The following is an 18,862-nucleotide window of genomic DNA, read 5'->3' as shown; positions in this document are numbered from 1 at the left end:
CTGCTGGGCGCAGGCGGCTGTCCCATGGGCTCCGTGAACAATGCTGCAGCGAGCGGGCTGTCTCCCGGAGTCCCCTACCAGAGGGGTCACAGGGACAAGGGCTGAGGGCGCCTACAACCAGACGGGGCCCGCTCCCCCCGGGGCCAGCGTGGCTCGGCACTGCCGTCACGGCCCGGTGCGACTCGGACAGCATGTCCCGACCTGACTGCCAGCCACCGGCGCCTCTGTCGTCTGCGGTCACGGGGCTGACCCGGCGCCCGGCTTCTGCGGGGCTCTGCTCGCACCCTCACCAGGCAAGGCGGGGAAGCTCGTCCGAGGCGGGGCGCTGCCCACGCTGGGGCCTGGTGACAAACGGCCGCCCGCTGCGTGGGCCGCAACCTCCCCCCTTATCTCAGCGGGCAGCCGTGCGGACATGGGCAGGGCAGGGCAGGGCAGGGCGCGCCTGCTGAGCCAGCCCTCGGTCGTCCCCGGAGCATGGGTGCCGCAGGATCGCTGTGGTGTGTCTACTCCTCAGAACCAGAGGGCCCGACTGCACGGCCTTTGTGTGTGGTGTCAGCGGGCTCGCCAGTTTGAGCCTGTCTTTTTCCTACTTAAATACCTCCAAAAGCACCCAGACACCAGAGATTAGCCGATAGCAATCTGCACGGGGCAGAAATTTCTCGGCTGGCTGAAGCAGCTCCACTGACCCGAGCACCGAAGCCGTGACCTGCTGAGCCAGCAGCCCCGAGCAGGCCCCACACAGGCGCTGACCGGGAGCTCGACGGCACACAGGACGCCCGGCCTCGCTGTCTGGGAACATTTATTACTGAAGTCCCAGAGCCGAAGATGGCGTGGGCCTCTGTGAACGGAGTGCTGGGCTCAGGACCCGAGCACCGCTGTAAACAGGATCAGAACACGGGGCACCGTCACTAAGGATGCAGACAGAAAGTCAGGCCACCGACGGCTTAAAGCTCAGTCCCCGCTGTTCTGTTGGAAGCTTCCGTTTTGCACCATTTGCAAATACTCCTTGTAGAGCTTCTCCTGAGTTTCAAAGAGCTTCTTCAGCTTCTTGACTTGCCCTTTGCTCAACTCCTTGCCTTCAGTGTCATGTGTGGGCAGACCCTGAGAACACGGGGAGCACAGGCTCAGCAGGGCGCACCCGACCCCCCTCTCGGAGCCCATGGGCTCAGCCCTGGGACGCGCCCGGGCGCGGACTCACACACGCTCCACGGTAGCGCCCCCCCCGCCCCCCACAGCAGCGCCTCTCCCGGCCGCTAAGGAGCGAGCGATGGGGCTGGGGGCACCCTCCCACCTGGGGGCGAGGCCACTGTCCCCCTTTGGGTCAACGTGGCTCAGTTCTGATAGGGCTGGCACAAAGGAAAGCAGCAAATATGTATCAGAACCAGTAAGGAAGGGTCTAGGGACAGTGCCACGGCCTCCCCGCCGCACCTCTGGCCAGCCTGGAGGGAGGCCGCCCCGGGCACGTGGGGCGCCTGCTGCAAACTGCACCCCAAACAGAAAAGCTGCTTGCCCAAGGCTGGAGGTCCCCGTCACCCCCAATTTAGCAGTCTAACAAGGTTCTGAGAAGAAAAAAAAGAGACTCTTACGTTTTCGTCAAACTTGGAGTATTTGTCGCTTTCCGACAAGAACATCTCACTGGGTGGGATCTTCATCCTGGCCAGCTTTGCTGCCTGGGACACAGAGCCCTGATCGCCACAGCCCAGCGCGCGCGGGGAAGGCCTGACCACGCGTCACCCCCAGCCCAGCCCCGGGACTGAGAGGGCGACAAAAGACGGGCAGGGTGAGGCCGGGGCAGGGCGAGTCAGAGGAGGGACAACTCAACACGGAGTGTCCTGCTTGTCCTCTGGGAACAGTGGGACGGTTGTCTGAGACCATCACAGCAGCACGGAGCCTGTGACGGCCACCTGGAGCCCGTGGCCGCCCGGGGCAGCTCCCCCACCTGGCCTCTCCCTCACCAGGGCCTCCCGGCCTCCCTGCACTCAGGGCGCCCTGTGGGGGTGTGTGAGGAGGCCAGGAGGGCACTGTAGTCGGCGCCGACAGAGTGGGGACCTGGCCAGCCCCAGGGAGGCACAGAGAGCAGGACATGGGGTCCGAGTGTCCACTTCCGCCCAGGAGAGCCTGGGCCCCACACAGACGGTGTGCTTACCTCTTGTTCCTGTTTTTTCCTGGCGGCCTCCTCTTTCTTCTTCCTCTTCTCTTCTTCAATCTAGGGGAGTAGAGGGAGCCCCATGAGCCAGAGAGCTGGCCCCCCATCGCCTTCGCCTGGACACCGACCTAGCCACCCCATGGGGGGCGGGAAGCCCTCGTCATCAGGGACTGGGGAGACTCTCAGTGGCCCGTGTGGACGCCGGGCCCTGCTCTGGACGTGCGGAAGCAGAGAAGAGCACACGTGACAAGGTCTGGGCCCAGCAGATACAAAGAAAGGAGCAGTGAGCCCAGCTGGGGGGGGCTCTGTCAGGTGGGTGAGCAGGGACAGCACTGCGAGGGCCTAGAGAACGTGGGGGAGAAGGGCAGGGTCAGCAGGTGCCAGGACATGGGGCCTGGGCCAGGGAAGGAACCGGGGTTAAATGTGGATGAAGGGCAGTGGGGGTTGCTGGAGACAGGCTGGAGGCCAGGAGCTCACCCCCACCTGCAGTCAGGGCAGGGCTGAGGGGGGCACCCTGGCAGCAGGGGCGGGGAGGGGATCCCCAGCCTCGGTGCTAGGCGGCGCCCGTGAGGGGAAGTGCAGGACCCGAGCTGTACCATTGCCGACAGAAAGGGGCTACAGCTTTGGCGAGTGGAGTCACGATGCGCTCGTGGACGTCCTGGGTTTCAGGGCTTCCTGGTCAGCTAAGCTGTCAGGTGGGCGGCGGGGTACAGGCAAGTGTGGGACCAGAGAGCCATGGGACTGGGTGAGGGCAGGGCAGGGCCGGTGCAGCGGGGAGTGGAGCGAAGGTCCCCGCGAGCAGAGGCCACGGGCTCGGGAAAAGCAGCCACTGGGGCAGAGGAGGCTGGGAGCAGGCAGAGAGGCGGCCTGGTACGAGCTCGGCAGCTGCTTTCTTGGAGAGGAGCGTGTTTGTCCCCCGGCGGGAAGGTTCGGGGGGCAGGGGAGGCCGCAGCCCTGGTGGCCGTTGAGCACCACCGGCTGGGACGGGCCCCACTTGGCGGGCAGACAGGAGCTGCAGGAAGACGCACGGCAGCCCCCGGCCGGAGCGAGAACCACAGGCAGGGCCCCCGGCAGGCAGGGCTGCCCCCCGCCGCCCCCATCAGAGCCCCGTCTACCTTTATGCCCTGCGCGCACCTGCCCGGGCAGAGCGACCGGGGTGGGGGTGGGGGGCAGCAAGCGGGGGCGTTTGCTTCTTCGCCCGGCCTGGGGTGGTGGGAGGCACGGCCAGGCCCACGTCACCTCTGTGGCCGGGCCACCTGCTGTGCTGCCCAAGGCGAGGCGAGAGCCTGGCCCCGGGGACGGGCCACTAAGCCAGGCGAGCGAATGGGGCAGAAACGGGAGGAGCCGACAGGGCCTCCTCGGCTCCTGGGGACACCCAGCAGTGGCGGGTCTGCTGCGGCTCAGCACCAGCTGTCGTCACCTGCCCGGGCGCTCGTCTAGTGAGCCACGCTGCCGCGCCCACACGCACCTCCCGCCAGCGCTGCTCATACGCCCAGCCCCTGGCACCTGCCCCGCGCTTCTTGGGCAGACGGAGGTGTGACTGGCAGGTCCTCCCGCAGGGGCAAAGGACACATCACAGGGCAAGCTGTGGCCAAACACATCGGCTGCACGGTTTACTCAAAGTTCTCCCTTGAACTCCGGGGGTCGCTTTTTAAAAAGAGGGTCCTTCCTTAGAAGGTAGAGCTCGCTCTGTTACCACCCTGCCCTGTAGCCCGCGTCCAGCTAGGCCTCCTTCTGATGCTTCTAGATGCTGGGCCCCCCACGGGAGCTCTGGCAAAGCGCACAGCACCAGCCATCTCCTGTTCCCGTCAACACGCGGCCGCTCCAGCCACTCACCCGTCTCTTCTCCTCTCTCTCCCGCAGCAAGGCCTCTCTGTCCCCCAGCTTGACCACGGTTGGCAGCCCTGAAAAGCCGAGTCGGAGACGTGGGGCCCAGCCCCCCCCCCCGCCCCCACGGCCCTCGCGCCCCCTCGCTGCTCAGGGGCTTCCACTTTAACTGGAACGTGGGGAGGCCTCACCACTCATGACATGGGGCCCAGAGATCATGAAATGGGACATGTCACCTGAGTATTTAGAATCTATAATTTCCTGTGCAGCCGAAACCCCCACAATGTCAACAGACACCGGGTGAGACTGGCCGGCGGTCCTGCGGGCCATCTGCCAAGGGACAGATCGCAAGGAAGGGCGGCCGGTGCCCGGCAGCAATAGGCAGCCAGGCCGCACGCCTGTCAGACATGGGAGGTACCCAGGACAGCTGGAGCAAAAACCTACAAGGCCACCCCCAGGGGCCACAGGGGTGCCGCTCTGGGACTCCTCACGGTAAAAACCCCGTGACCTCTGACCCCGTCCTGGAACTCTTCCAAAACCAGCTCCCGACCCCAGCGTCCCTCCCATGTCCCTGCCCACCGCACCCGAAGTTCCTGATGATGGGCCCCAGACGCGGCCAAGAGGACCCACCTTCGTGATCTTCAAACCGCACCCCGAGCTCGGGCAGGATGTCATCCCGTAGGGCATCGCTGAGTCGCAGGACCTCAGGGACTGTGAACAAAGACAGTGGTTCAGTCCAACTAGACACACAAGGAGCACCAGGATGCGCCCAGCGTGCACCTTCCCGAGTGCTCTGGGGGGAGCCGTGGCCCAGGCACAAACGACGTGGCTGCCAGTGAGGGCCACGGTTTGCGCACCGCCTTAGGACCCCACTCCGAGGCAGGTGCCGTCTGAAGATGCACCCGCGCGGCTCCTGGGGATTCAGAGCAGGAAGTCAGGGCCGCCCAAAGCCAGGTGGGCAGCTGGTCCAGGGAAACTAGGTTTTTCCTCCCAGAAAAGAGGCTCAGAAACCCCCCCAAATCCCCGGTCAACCAGGAAGGTGTCCAGCCCCCAGAGCCCTGGCACAGCAATCCAGAAAGGCAGCCGTGTTCCACACTCCAGGACCCAGGGACCCAAGGCCACACGTGCTCTGAGGCCACCCAGAAATGTTGCTAAGTCTCCCCGCACTCTTCACCCGCCCTGGTCAGGCCTGCCTGGTGCAGAGAGACGCCCGGCTAGGACGAGCATGTCGGCGGCTGTCAGGAACCCGCTCCGGTGCTCCACGCTCCCTCAGCCCCTCGCCTCATGAACCGTGCTCCACGTCCACATGCACCGCCCGTCCTCCAAACGTCCTTGTGGCGAGGAAGCTCGGCCCAGGACCCGCCGGGTTCCAAGCACCCACCAGCGAGAGCCAGAACTGGGTCTGGAGGTTGAGGTGAAGCCCACAGCGGCCAACATCTCTCCCCGATGCGCAAGGCCCAGCCGAGGGATCGGGAAGGGCCGGAGGCCGGGGGGACAGGGGTCCACGCTGCGCTGCAGAACACGGCACCAAGCACTAGCTCCACGGTGGGTACATGGCTCTCGGCCAGCCCTCGGCCCCCCCAGGTGTGGCCGGAACGGGCAGTGGGCCTGGGAAGCCCAGGAGGAGGCGCAGAGCCTGGCTGTCCCACGGGCTTTGAAGTGACTTTTGTAAGAAAAATGGTACACGCCAGCACATAGAGCGGGCCGAGTGGGCAGGGGTGAAAAGAGCACCTGTGTGGCCTTTGGGCCCAAACGGCACGGTACCTGCAGGGTCAGACATACGGGCCCCGTTCCCAGGAGGCTCAGCACCGGGGACCACACGGCAGGGAGAGTTTGCCGCCGTTTGCCGCCACTGCCGAGAATGAAGAGCACGTGGGGCCTTGCTCAGAAGCTCTGGGGTGAGAATCTGACCTTGGTGAGGAGACTCAGCTGCAGTCAGAACAGGGCGAGGAGCGGGTAAGGCAGCCCCGGCCTCTCACGTCTGTGTAGTGGGGACGTGTGGCCATCCCTGAGAGCAGCTACGAGGAGCCACAAGGTGCCATGTGTGGGAGCAGGCTGGCGCGGCTCTGCTCACAGGGTCTGGTGGCACCGAGGATGAGGCATTCTGTGGGCGGCTGTCTTTCAAAGCCAGGTCTCAGATTGGCTTGCCTCCCAGCTCCCAGAAGGCCCCCTGGCCCGCTGAGTCCCCCGCGGGCCCAGCCTGCGCTAAACAGGCACCGGGGGAAGTCAGCGTGGGAGCCGGGCTGCCACAGGGCACAGGGCGGCAGTCCGTCTCAGAAAGCTCTGACGGCGACAAATCCCAGGACGTCAAGGGACAGGAGGGCTGGCACCCAGCCTCGTTGTACTGTGGAGGCACCGCGACCAGCGTCTGCCACGTCCTCAGCTCTCCCTCGGACACCCGCCTGCACTGCCGGCCCACCCCAAGTGGTTCTGCACACCCTGGCCACGGGGCTGTGAGTGACGCCCACACCAGAAACGCGACGCCAGCCCCCCACTCCTGCCCGAGCCACCTACACTGACCGGGCGTGCACACACCCTGCCCTCCGCTGCGCCTTGTGCCCCTCTGGGGCGGTGGCCGGGGCCCATGGGGCCCCCTGCTGTGGGATAGATGAATGATGAATGGATCTCAGAGGACTTCCACGCACCCACAAGCACAGCCAGCTCCAGGAAGCTTCCCAACACTGCTCAAGGAAAAGCCGTCTCTGCCTCTCCAGCCTTCCCAGCATGGCTGATAGGACAACACCCTTTATCCTTGCTCCCTGCCCTCGCCCTGCCGATAGCCCCTGTGGAGGGCTGACCCCGGGGCAGGAGCTGGGACAAGCCAACCGGAACTGGAAGGAAAGGAAGCCAGGGGCCGCCATCACCACCATCAGCTGACCGTCGGCTCCCCGCCCGGTGGCAGGAACCCCAGGCCCATGCTGTCCTCTGGGTGTGGGCCCCGCAGAGCCGAGGACAATGGCCATCACCATCACGACGACACCTGCCCCGTCCACACAGTTCAGAATCCCCCCCCCACCCACACACACCGTCTTTCCAAACCTTTTGATTACTTTGGGGGCTCGCCTTCTCCTCCCCTGCCTTCCGAGTCACGTGCTGACCAGGCCCAGCATGCACAATGAAGAGCTCCCACGAGCCACAATGACAGGATGAATGACCCCACGAGACACGGGCGCAGGGCCTGAAGGGACAGCTCTCCAGACGAGAGGCACACGTGGCCACGAGGCGCAGGGAATGGGGCTCCACACCACACGCCGCCAGGGAAGCCCGCGGCAGGGCCCGCGGAGATGCCCCACGGAGCTCCAGGAGCGACAACCTGTCTTCGTACGGCCAGGAAATGACAAGCGTTGGCGAGGGCGTGGAGACAGCGTGGGACACGGGCTTCTTCCGAAAGTCACACATGCAACAGCCCCCCGACCCCCACGGGGCCCCCCTAGGGACCGCCCACTCTGCTGCCGGCAGCAGCACTGGGCTTCGGGGAGCGTCCGCCCGGGCAGGTCCAGGTCTGCAGCTCCGGCTGTGCAGCCAGGGGCTGGGGGAGAAGCCTGGACAGGGCAGGGCCGTCGCATGGAGAGGCGGCGCCGGGCGAGGTGGGGCTGTGCCTTGGGACAGCGGAGGGCACACGCAGGAGAACTGCTCCCGAGTGTGAGACCACAAAGGCACGCCACCACCGTGGGCACGCTCTTCCAAGGAGGGAAGCAGCTTCACAGCCGCTAAGTGCCCAGAAAAGGAAGACGGGCTTCCCCGGTGTGGTCGCTGGGACGCCCCTGGCCACAAGCACCTTGCAGTCCTGTTGACTCCAAGAGGCTCAGACTGTAGCAGGTTCTAGAAAAAGAGGGTTTCCATTGTGGTCGCTGCTAACGAGCAACAGCTCAGAAGCACTTTGTGCGAACACACCGAGCGGAGACGCCCGTCGGCACTCCCCTCGCAGGCTGAGATGGCCCGGCCCGGGCCTGGCCCTGCCTGGCATGGGGCTCACAGAGTCCACAGAGCTCGCACCCAGAGGCATGCGGCCACGGGGAGGGAGCGAGTCCGCCAGGGCTGGCTACAGCTGGTGGGGCCAGAGACAGGAGCGGAGAACAGACTGGGTGCTGAGCAGGGAGACCTCTCAGGTCACTGAAGGGAGGCTCAGGAGAGGACACAAAAGGCCACAGAATCTGCCCACGGACAAGCGAATGAGCAAAATGCGATCTATGCACACAGTGGTATATGACCCAGCCTTAAAGGGGAAGGAAATTCTGACACCTGCCACAATGTGGATGGACCTAAAGGACACCATCCACATTGACTGAAATAAGCAAGACACGAAATGACAAATACTGCAGGATTCTAAGTGTATGAGGCCCTTAGGGGGGGTCAGATTCACACAGAGAGTGGACGGTGGGCGCTGGGGCCGGGGGAGGGATGGGGGCCGGTGACTCCTGGGGATGGAGAGTGGACGGTGGGCACTGGGGGAAGTGGTGGGGGTCACTGTTTCATGGGGACAGTCTCCGTTGGGGAAGATGCAAAGTTCTGAGGACGGATGGTGGGGTCGGCACAACGGTGTGAATGTGCTTAGTGTCCCTGAGCTGTATGCTTGCTCACGATTAGATGATACATTTTATACGTTACGTGGGTTTTACTAAAAATGAAACACATGAGGGGAGAGGGGTATTCTGACCACACCTGTGGCCTCCCTCCTCTTCTAACTTCTTCCCAAATTCCCAGGCCTCTCCTAGTCAGACGCCCCCAGCGCATGTCCTCCCTGGGCAGGGCCGAGTTCTGGCCAACACGGCTGTGGGCACTGGGGAAACAGTGTCTTTCTCACCTGTTAGGTGAGTGCCAGGCACCTGGCAAACTTGGCTGAAGCCGTGACCCCAGGGCCTACCCTAAGCTTCCCACTCTGTCTTTCCGTGTCTCTCTCCGTGGCCAGCCCGGGGTCACAGGACAGCCAGGTGCTCAACAAGGACTCAGCACCTACTGTTGCAGCTGGTAGGTGGGGAGCTGTCTTCAGCCCAGAAGGCTTTCCTTGTCTCTGGAGCCCGAAGTGCACAGGCCCCAGGTCTCTGACTCCCTGAAGGCACCCTATCTGCAGGGCCCCAGGTCCATGGGTCCTGGGCCACGGGCTCAGGCAGGATGACCTCAACCCACCTGGGCCTCTGGGCAGGAGAGCGCTGCAGGTGGACAAGGCACATACAGCGTCAACTCAACTACTACCATCCCGACTCAGCAACTGGGCTCTTTGTCCATTTGCCTGAGCAACAAACAAAACACAGCGAAAAGAGAAAGCAAGCCAAGGAGAAGTAAAACCAAACTCCTCCCCAAGCCAGTCGACGGGAGGTACTCTCAGCCTGTGCAAGCCCCTGGCCCGGTCTGCGCGTTGAGCATGGCCTCCGATGGTCCTCGGTCACCAGCACCTGCCCCCGCAGGGGGACAGCCAGGAAGAGGTGCCCCGGCCGCCCCCGAGCCCGAGATGCCAGGGCTGTCAACGTGGCCGGATGAGGCAGCACGGCTCCGGCAGAGTCCATTAGGCTCTCTCCAGTGATTAAAACAGTGAGGGTGCCAGGTGCTAGAGAGAGGGTATTTAGTCAACGGGTCCAAATGTCCCGGCCTAAAGCCCCCTGCTCCCCACAACAGCACCGTCAGATCCAGGCTCCTCCCGGGGGCCCCGTGGCCTTGGGGTCTCCTGCCCTCTTGCTCTGCCCTCCCCGGAACAGGCCCAGGCCTGCTCTTTCGTCTCCAAGGTGCGGCTCCCTCCAGCGGCTACCTGAGCACCCCATCGGGCCCTCTGCCTGCTCCACCCTCGGGACACCCCGCCTGGACCCGCTCTGCAGGGATGGCGGCCAAGGGAGCTCCAGGTGTAACTACCCGTCAGAGGGGCCCAGGGAGGGAGCATGGCACAGCAGGAGACAGGTGGCATTTGCGGTGAGCGACTCCTGCATGACCCTCCCTGGCAGGGCTCCAACTCTCTGTGAAATGCTGAGCCCCAAACGGGGCAGCGCGCACGTGGGTGGAGCGCAGCAGAGCGGACCCGGCCGGCCTGAGTTCAGCACGCCCGTCAGCCGCCCCGACAGCGCAGAGTGAGACGCGCGCTCCGGTTCACGGCTGATACAAACAGGTCTGCAATGACGCAGCACTCTCCAAGTCTCCAAGGACACACGACAGTGACCGACCTCGGGAATGTGGGCAACGGGCAGCTGGCCACATGCCGTGAGGCAGCCCCGGGGGAGGCCCCTCGAGTGCAAGGCAGCTGGCCCCCACCACGCCCGAGCAGAACGACAGTTGGGGCGGCGCCTGGGCTCCCCCGGCTCCCCATGCTCACTTCCAGAAGCAAGGACAGGCACTGGCGAGCCCCCGGCCCGCAGATGCACCTAAAGTAGAAATGAGTCCCGCGCAGACGAGAGGGCAGGGGACTCAGAGGGGCCTTGTTCTGCCTTTCCACTCAAATAATGCAGGCGAAGAAACCCTGCCTCTGACACGTGTCCTGGGCCCCCACCCAGCGGTCCTGCCCTGCGGGAGACACCAGTGTCGAGAGACGTGGTGGCCGTCACGACGTGGGGGGGCGGCCCTGCAGATGTCGTGCCCCAGGCCAGGCGCTGCTAACACCCGACGGTGCCCAGGGTGGCCCCACACAGAGAAACCCCAGCAAGGAAGAGCCTCACCTTTTTGCTCTCGGGCAATCTTTCGCACGCCTTCTCTGAACTCAGACAACACCTGCAGGTAGGGCATGACCGTGGACTCCAGCTGCGGAAAGAACAGGTTCGCTCAGAGTCAAGCTCGGCCTGTATTTACGGATAGGGCTCGGCGCGCACGGAAGTCCGGAAGGGGCAGGGGGTGCCGCTGTCCCAGAGCTGGGACGCACCCCCCCACCAAACACTTGGTCCACACTGGGTATGCGGGTCCCCGCATGGATGACGCGGACCACAGACAGGAGGCTAGCTTCCCTCCCGGCCCAGCCCGACAAGTTCTGCAAGCCACTCTGTTCAACTGCTCACAGGAGTGGCTTTGCCTCCGGTCAGACACACTATTCAAAAAACCCTATCTTTACAGATAAATGGTTCAACGTGGGTGTCTGTCGGGCAGGCTCTGTTCTGGGAGGCTGGCGCCGTCCCTCCTGGGCTGGGAGTGGAGGCCAGCACCATGGAGCCGGGCTGCGCCTGCGTCCAACCTGGCCACACACACGCTTGTGCAAGAGGAACCAGAGTCTCCAAGAACTGTCACCATACACACACACACACACACACACACACACACACACACACTCGCGTCTACGCCACGGTTAACTACCAGCAGTAACCCAGGGGCGGTCCCGGCACGGAAAGCCTGATAGAAAGGAAAACCAAAGACAGCAGAATCCAAACTGGAGAAACAACGATTTTATAAAATCTTTTCTTTTACATCATTCCTCTTTTTCCAGTAGGCTTTTAAGCAAAATCTCTCCCTGCCTCTTAATTAAGTCTTTCGGTGGCTCAGTCACTGAAGTAATAATCACTACCCACAGAAGCTGGCCAGGCTGCCGAGCCCCCGGCCTGACCTGGCCTCCCCCGTCCCAGTCCTGCACCCGGCGGGGGCACCGTGCTTGTGCAGGGGGACCAGCATCAGGGTGTTTGCTCTTTATCTCCACCAGGCACGGAGACCGCCATGGTGAGCCTTGGCGCAGGGGGACGGGAGCCTCAGCCAGCAGGGTCTGTGTGGAGGAGGGGTGCCCCGGCGGCCCTGTGGACCCCCCTCGCGTGCACTGCACACCACTCAGTGCTGTGGCCTCATCAAGACTGTCTGCCCCGCTCCGAAAACAATGCAGATTTGGAAGCTGGCACAGAGACTTCAAAAGCTGTGAAGCCCACAAAGGAGTCCCGCCCTTTGGCCTGGCAGGCCTGCCGGCCCTGTCACCTCACGGCTGCTTATTCCCACACGCGGCCTTCAAAGGGCCCACGAGGTCACGCGCAAAGCCCCCCACAACCAGCGCATTAAAAGCACTGTTTTTAAGCTCGAGAGCAGACTGTCTTTAGTGCCGGAAGTGTTTTCTCTCTTTCTCTTTTTCTGAAAAACTCAACGTGTAACGTCACGTGTACAAGACAAGCAGCAGCCGTGTGGGTCTCCTTTCTGAGAAGCACCGAGGGAGGTTAAAGCCTTTACACCAACCAGCTTTAGGGCGAGTGGAGCCCCGGGGATGTGGGCCCGGGGCTCGGGAGGCCTTCTTCCTGACACAACCTGGTTTCTTTTCGGAAGCCAGTTCCTGGGGAGACAGCTGTACGCTCCCCCTGCAGAAGAAGGTTCCTCACACTAGCTACCACCCAGAAACAGAATTCTAAAAAGGGTTGGCCTTTTTACTTAGTCCCTGCTTCCTGTTTTCCTTTAAATAAGTTAGATCTAAATACCCACACACGCATTCTCATCAAATCATTAAAGATCAAGCCTGAGGAGTGTCTGAGATGAGCCTGAACGAGCATGTGCCACGAGGGAGGGTCATCGTGCAGTGGAAACCGCCAGTCCTGGGGCGACGCTGGCCACTGCCGGGGAACTTTCTCCCCACCAGACACACGGCCCAGCGTGCTATCTGAATGCACACATGCAAGAACGTGAGCGCACAGGAATCCATTACCATGTGGCTACAGCTCAAGCAAAGTCGGTCCCGTCGAGCCTGCTGTCCCGAGACTGAGCTCACGGGTGGCACACGGCAGCACAAACACCCCAAGGATGGGTCAGGGAGCAAGGCTGAGCTTGCATACGCGGGAGGAACAGCTGCCTGGGAGGTCCAGGTGAGCCCCGGGCTCGGTCTGGAAGGTCCAGGGCCGGTGGGACCTGACGTGGGCCTCCAAATGTCCACAGGGTTGGCCCAGGAGGGGAGCGAGGAAGGGAAGGGAGCAGGCGTGGAAGGCATGGGGTGCTCAACGCAGGCGCCATTTCCCAGGGGTGGGGCGACCCCCAGGGAGGGACTTCTCTGTGCCCAGGGGCGCTCTACTCACATCGAGGCTGGTTCCAGGTCCTCTCACTGGGAATCCCAGGGAGCTTTCCTCCTCGATGGCCCCGAAGATCTACAAAGAGAGACAGACGTGCAGGCTGAGTGTGTGCAGAGGTCCTGAGAAGGGGCCCGCAGTGACCGGATGCCAGGCCCCGAGCCGCCCGAGGCCTCCGCGGTCACGGCCGAGGCCCACGGCCTGCGTGCACGCGGCCCCACGAGCGCCACAGGCGCCTGCAGTTCGAGGGCGGCCTACCTTCAGCATGTGGGTGAGGTACAGGGCGACGCTTTCCAGCAGCGCCCGGTTGGGCCTCCTCCTGGCGGCCTTCCGGGCAGCCATATATAGGTTGCACTGGCTCACCAGAGCCCTCATCTCCTCCAAAGCCGTGTGTGTGTCCACGTTGTCACACAGGGCCTCATGAACCGCCGCCTTCTTGTCATAAAAGCTAAGCCAGAGGAACAGGAGGTCAGCCGGTAACAGCGCGCCCGCGCGTCCGAGTGCTCCAGAGGCCGGGAGGCGGTCCACGCAGACGCAGCGCACTCGCCGGCGGGTCTGCACAGACGGAGGCCAGGGCGCACAGCCTCCCGCCCGCTGGCGGGTCTGCCACGGGCAGCACGGAGCACGGGCGTGCTTGCAGACCCCTAAGTCTCCTACCTCTTGTTCAGTTCCGATTCTTCATCTTCCCACTTTTCAAACCGGCCGGTTGTATCAACGGGAGCTCGAAGGATGTCTTTCACATTTAAGAAAAACTCCTAGGGTCAGAAAATTTGGATTAATTGCGTTTACAAGACTTTTCCACCCGAGCAGTATCTGGGAGAGAGCTATGGTGGTGAAGCGCGTCTCCTTCCCGTATAATCTGGAAAACCACGGCGCTGACACAGCCCTGGCAGCCGCAGGGAGCGGAAAGTTCTCCTTCAAGACGGGAACGGGTTCCAGGCTCAGCCTGGGACGCCGGCACAGCAGACAGGTGTGCGGGAAACGTGCCCCACGGACACCAGAGGAACGTGGGCACCTGTCTCTAGCAGGTCAGCAGGGGTTTCAGGAAAGGGGCGCGGGGCCGACTGCCCCCCGTCAGCAGACACGGGAGCGGGAACGACCCCGGCGCGGCGGAGCGGGGGGGCTTACGCTCATGAACTTCTCGTACTGCAGCGCCGACTCCATGGTGTTGCTCGAGTAATCCAGCGTGTCCTTCCAGGAGTGCATGAGGAAGGCCAGCCGCAGCTGCCGCGCTGGGACGGGGGACAGCACCGCGGTCGGTCCCCTCAGCCCCCTGAGCAGCCACCGCCACCGCGCCGCCGTGAGAAGGGGCGCTCGGGTCCTGGGGGGGTCGGGCTTACCGGAGTGCTTCTTCAAGGCGTCTTTAATGGTGATGAAGTTCTTGAGTGACTTGGACATCTTGCAGCCGGCGATGGTCAGGTGGCCCGTGTGCAGGAAGTAGTGGACCCAGCAGTCGTTCTCGAAGTAGGCCTGCTCGGGAAGGGGCGGAGAGGGCGAGGTCGGGGCGCCACGAGGCACCTCTGCTGGCCGGGTGCTCTGCGGGCCCTTTGTTCACGCAGCGACGCAGAAGAGGGGGCGGCTCTCCGAGTGGGGTCCCCTGGGGCTCAGAGGGATGGCCCTGGACCAGTGAGTGAGCCGAGAGGCAACGGCCGGTTCCAATCCAGGCCTGTCTGTCGCCAACACTCAGGCTGTTCGTGTGGGAAATCAAACCGAACAACGAGGGTTCAAATCCCACCAGCGAGCCCCTGATGTGGGCATCAGGCCGGGCTCAGTGCCTCGCTGGCAGCACCCCTGGCTGCTTCTACCACCGCGGGGGGGACTCAAGCCCCCTCCCAGCGGACACAGTGACCCCAGCCTCTGCCTACCTCCGACTGGGCCAGCTCGTTGTCATGGTGGGGGAACCGGAGGTCAAAGCCCCCCCCGTGAATGTCCATCGAGGCTCCCAGGAGAGTGCCTGCCATGGCAGAGCATTCGATGTGCCATCCCGGACGCCCCTAAAGATCCAAATGGGACCCCGTGACCAACCAGCCTACCCTCGGGCCAGGCGTTCAAGTGTCCCGTGTTCATGACCCTCAAAACCTCTGAGCCTTATTGGAACAGACGTTACATTCCAACATGAAAATTGCAGGCCAGCCCCTGCTGTCAAGGTCCCAGCAAGCGCTGCAGGCCGAGGTGGATTGAGGCTCACGTTACCCCCAGAACTGCCCAGCCCGGACCAGAGGCAGGTGCGAACACCCCCTCCCCCGGCTGTGGGCCATCGGGACTGTTGTCACAGCGACCGTCAGAGGGTGGACTGGCCTTCAGCAGTGAGCACCACTCAGAGTCTAAGGCTGGGAGGACACGGGGGCCTCGCAGTCCACCCGCCCGCACCCCAGATGCACACGGGCAAGTCCCGGAAGGGAAGTCACGTGCCCACAGGCCCACGAGGGTCTGGGGCATCTCGGTGCGCCCACCACTGCAGCCCGCGCCTTCCCGGGGAGCACACCTTTCCCCACGGGCACGGCCAGGACGGCTCGCCCGGCTTGGAGGCTTTCCACAGGGCGAAGTCGTTGGGGGACCGCTTCTCACTCAGGCGGTCTGCCGAGATGCTCAGGTCACCTGCGGACACGAGGAAGCGGGTCACCCAGTGCTGCCTGGCGGGCAGGACCGTGTCACGGCAAGGCCGCCTCTGGGGGCTACCGGCCAACGCTTCGGATTTCCACTTATCTCCTCGGTCAGCAGCGGCTCCACAACGACCAGATGTTAGCGCTGCCCCAGCGCGTCCACGTATGAAACCGTATCTAAGCTCCAATTCCCGGGGGGCCTGAACCACACCTGCCGGCTCCCCAGATGCCCCTCTCCCCGCCCGCCCCCCACGGCTCGGCCCGGGTCTCGGGTGAGCCACGGCGCTTGGGTCTGAGGGGTGAGGCCACGGTATTTGGTGGCAGCTCTCGCAGGTGGGGCCTCATGCCGACGGCCTGCACGGCTCCCAGTGTCTGAGGACCGGCGGCTCCTGCTGGATGTGGCCCCTTGGCCCCAGAGGTGGCAAATCAGGTCAAGTTCGGGTCCCGGACGAAGCCCCCCGGAAGGCAGACACGGCCTGTGTCAGGCGGGAGCGACAGGAAAGGGGTGCACACTGATCACCGTGGGAGACTCTCTGGACCACACACAGGACCAGCGGAGCGCATTGGCAGCCACGAAAATGAACACCTCAGGCGGCCAGTCCCCTTCAGGCGGTGACCCGGGGAGTGGGGGCAGTGCCAGGGCCTTCAGCGGGGCCCCCAGTGCGAGGCCTCAATGCTGCCTTTCCCTGGGTGCTGTCGCCCCCTCGCGGACAACTCCGGAACAGTAACGACAGACCCGGCCTAGTGCCCAGGGTCGCCAACACGGCCGGACTTCAGGGAGCACCACCTTTCAAGTGCGGAGTCAGGCCACCGTGAAGCCGCCCTGACAGCAGCCAGAGGGACAGCGCACCGAGCATCTTTGTACACGGGCCTCCGAGTACAACACGCGGAAAATACGAGGAAGAACCAGGAAAGAAATGCCACGATCATAAACGAAGGGATGCTTGCTGTTGGCCCTTTGGTGTACTAACCAGACAGACCCAAGCAGCAGGACAAACTCCAGCCTCGCCCGTGGGGACCTCTCAGCGATAGGTCACCGCTCACACCAACGACGCAGACGGTTTGATGTGGTGCCATGACATTCTTTTAGCCCCCCTACGTGTGGCAGATAATGTATATTTAAGCTTTTAATTTCCATTATTACTCATGAATATATTCTGATTCTTAAAATTTTGAGAAATTCTGTGATAGAGCAAAGAGGACCCTCTTCCACACATGGCCCGTCTCCCACTCTTCGGCAACCGTCACTTCAGCAGTACTTGCTCTTTGCTCTAGTCTTTAAGACGAGTGAGTCACACAATCCCTTCTGCTCCCCTGCTGTCACTTCTCGTCTCCCTCCCCAGAGGCGACCCCCATGACCCCACACACGTCAAGAGCCGTCTCTACTAGAGTCCCCGCATGCCAGCATCCCTGCAGTGAGGAGCTCGTGCTGGGGGTCACATCGTGCTGGAAGCGGGACTGTCCCCAAAGGACAGCACGTCCCTCTTCGTCCCTTCGTACTTGCTGTTGGATTCTACTACTCTCGTCCCTGGAACGCAATGCGATTCTAAAGTCAGTCTGGAAGAAAAAAGGTCCAAGAACAAGCGATATTTAAGAACTCCGGGGAGGACCCAGCTGGCTTAGTTGGAAGAGCGAGACTCTCGATCTTGGGGTCATGAGTTCGAGCCCCACGCTGGATGTAGAGATTACTTAAAATTAAACAAAAAACAACAAGAACAAGAACCCAGCTGCGGCCAGATGCCAAGGTTTACCATACAGCCGCACATGCACTCCCATCTCTGGGGCTCTCCTTCCCCCCAACTGGAGGCGGGCTCCCCGCGGCCTCGCCACTCGAGGCCCCACGTCCTAGTTCCCTGCGCTGCGCGGCCCCACTCTCCCCGCACTGTCTCTAGTCACGTGCAGTTTTGTCCGGACATATCTGCGAGTCGTCGGTGTCCATTCATCAGTCTTGCACACATTTTTCCATTTCATTCATCTTTGTGAAGAACCAGCGACTGACTTATGTTATTTCCGTTCCATTCTCTCTTCAATCCTTATCTCTTGCTCTCTCCACTGCTCCTTCAGGAGCTTTCAGGTAGCTCACCCCACCCATCTTCCATCTTTGTTCTTTAACTACTAATTCAAACTACAGGCTGCCCTAAGCGGCAGACTGTGCCATGGTGTCACTCAGGACCGTGACGGTCAATGGGTCCGTCCGCCGCCCGTGTCCCTTTAGTGCTGGTTGCCGGCTCAGTGTGTCATGGGCAGACGACATGGGCTGCGTGACAAGTGACCGCTGGGGAACCACAGAGACGTCCTCCGTGGCCAGTGTGGGTCCTGCGTGAGCATGAGGGAGGGGTTGAGAGTCCCAACCTGCTACACAAAGCCCCACTCCCCGTGTACCCCAATCCTTGCGGGTCTTGTGACCCTCAGGCTGCCCAAGCCACTGCATGTGGGGCGTGCACAGGTCCTCCCCTCACAGACGTGGGCTGCCGGCCACACAAGCCCCGACTGCCCTTGAGGAGACGCCTCCTTTACTCTGACAAACGCCTTCAGCCTTCGATGGCCCAGGGTCTGGTACCAATGCTACCAAACAACCTTAGCCTATCGTGTCCACGTTGCCATGATGTCTTGTGTGAGGTTCCGATGTCTCTTCACAACAGAGCCCCAGAGGTGGAAGTCCTTGATCAAAAAGTACGAACGTTTTTATGGCCAACTGCCTTCCAGAAACACTGGAGGGTAGACAGCACGTGCCCCAGCCGTGGGAGAGCCATCCCTGCGCCACGGGACTGCGGCTTCTGTGGTCTGTCCCAGAGTCCTGAGGGTTTAAGGGTGGAGAGAACACCATGAAAGATAAACCTGGTTTGGCCTGGTCCTGGGAATGCCTCGTGTCTACGTCTAATATGGGGGACCCTTCTTGAAGAACAGCAGGGCCTGGAGGGGCTGAACCCCCACAACCGAAACCACGAACAGCCCCCCCCCGCCTGAGCCCCACCAACGGCAGGAACAGCAGGCAGACACACTGTGCACGTGACACAGAACGTGAGCTAGAGAAGAGGTCACGGAAAACCAGAGGAACCCGTGTGCAGTGCTGAGCTGCACTCATCGAGAACGATCTGCTCGCAGTTCAACCCTGTGTTGCTCAAGGATCAGCTGTACCCAGATCACTACGAGCAGGGGGGCTGCTGCCCACGCACGTCACTCGCTAGGACGAGAGAACAGCTATGAGGTGCTGCCCAGGCACTGACAGTGTGACCCCCCCCGCTCACACCCAGAACCGGGATGTTCACACAGGACCTGACGGTGTGACCCCCCCGCTCACACCCAGAACCGGGATGTTCACACAGGACCTGACGGTGTGATGCCCACCCCCC

General features: G+C 62.6%; 1 protein-coding gene across 2 annotated transcripts in view; it reads right to left on the bottom strand.

Moving 5' to 3' along the window:
• Positions 1–781: 781 nt before the first annotated feature.
• CARS1 (cysteinyl-tRNA synthetase 1) overlaps positions 782–18,862 on the bottom strand; it is a 45,295-nt gene continuing 27,214 nt past the window's right edge. For both annotated transcript variants that reach the window (XM_035013516.1, XM_035013517.1), the window contains 13 exons: positions 15,392–15,504; positions 14,772–14,900; positions 14,247–14,376; positions 14,035–14,138; positions 13,564–13,661; positions 13,165–13,354; positions 12,916–12,984; positions 10,612–10,693; positions 4,604–4,684; positions 3,983–4,050; positions 2,147–2,206; positions 1,587–1,670; positions 782–1,101 (listed from right to left, as the gene is read on the bottom strand). In XM_035013516.1, the coding sequence (XP_034869407.1) occupies positions 952–1,101; positions 1,587–1,670; positions 2,147–2,206; positions 3,983–4,050; positions 4,604–4,684; positions 10,612–10,693; positions 12,916–12,984; positions 13,165–13,354; positions 13,564–13,661; positions 14,035–14,138; positions 14,247–14,376; positions 14,772–14,900; positions 15,392–15,504 (1,358 nt within the window). In that variant the 3' untranslated portion in view covers positions 782–951. The remainder of the gene's footprint in view (positions 1,102–1,586; positions 1,671–2,146; positions 2,207–3,982; positions 4,051–4,603; positions 4,685–10,611; positions 10,694–12,915; positions 12,985–13,164; positions 13,355–13,563; positions 13,662–14,034; positions 14,139–14,246; positions 14,377–14,771; positions 14,901–15,391; positions 15,505–18,862) is intronic.

Source organism: Mirounga leonina, unplaced genomic scaffold (genome assembly GCF_011800145.1).
Source record: "Mirounga leonina isolate KUSES-001 unplaced genomic scaffold, KU_Mleo_1.0 Mir_166, whole genome shotgun sequence".
Taxonomy (NCBI): Eukaryota; Metazoa; Chordata; class Mammalia; order Carnivora; family Phocidae; genus Mirounga; species Mirounga leonina.
The sequence above is the reverse complement of the archived record's forward strand: the minus strand, read 5'-3'. Positions and strand labels throughout refer to the sequence as shown.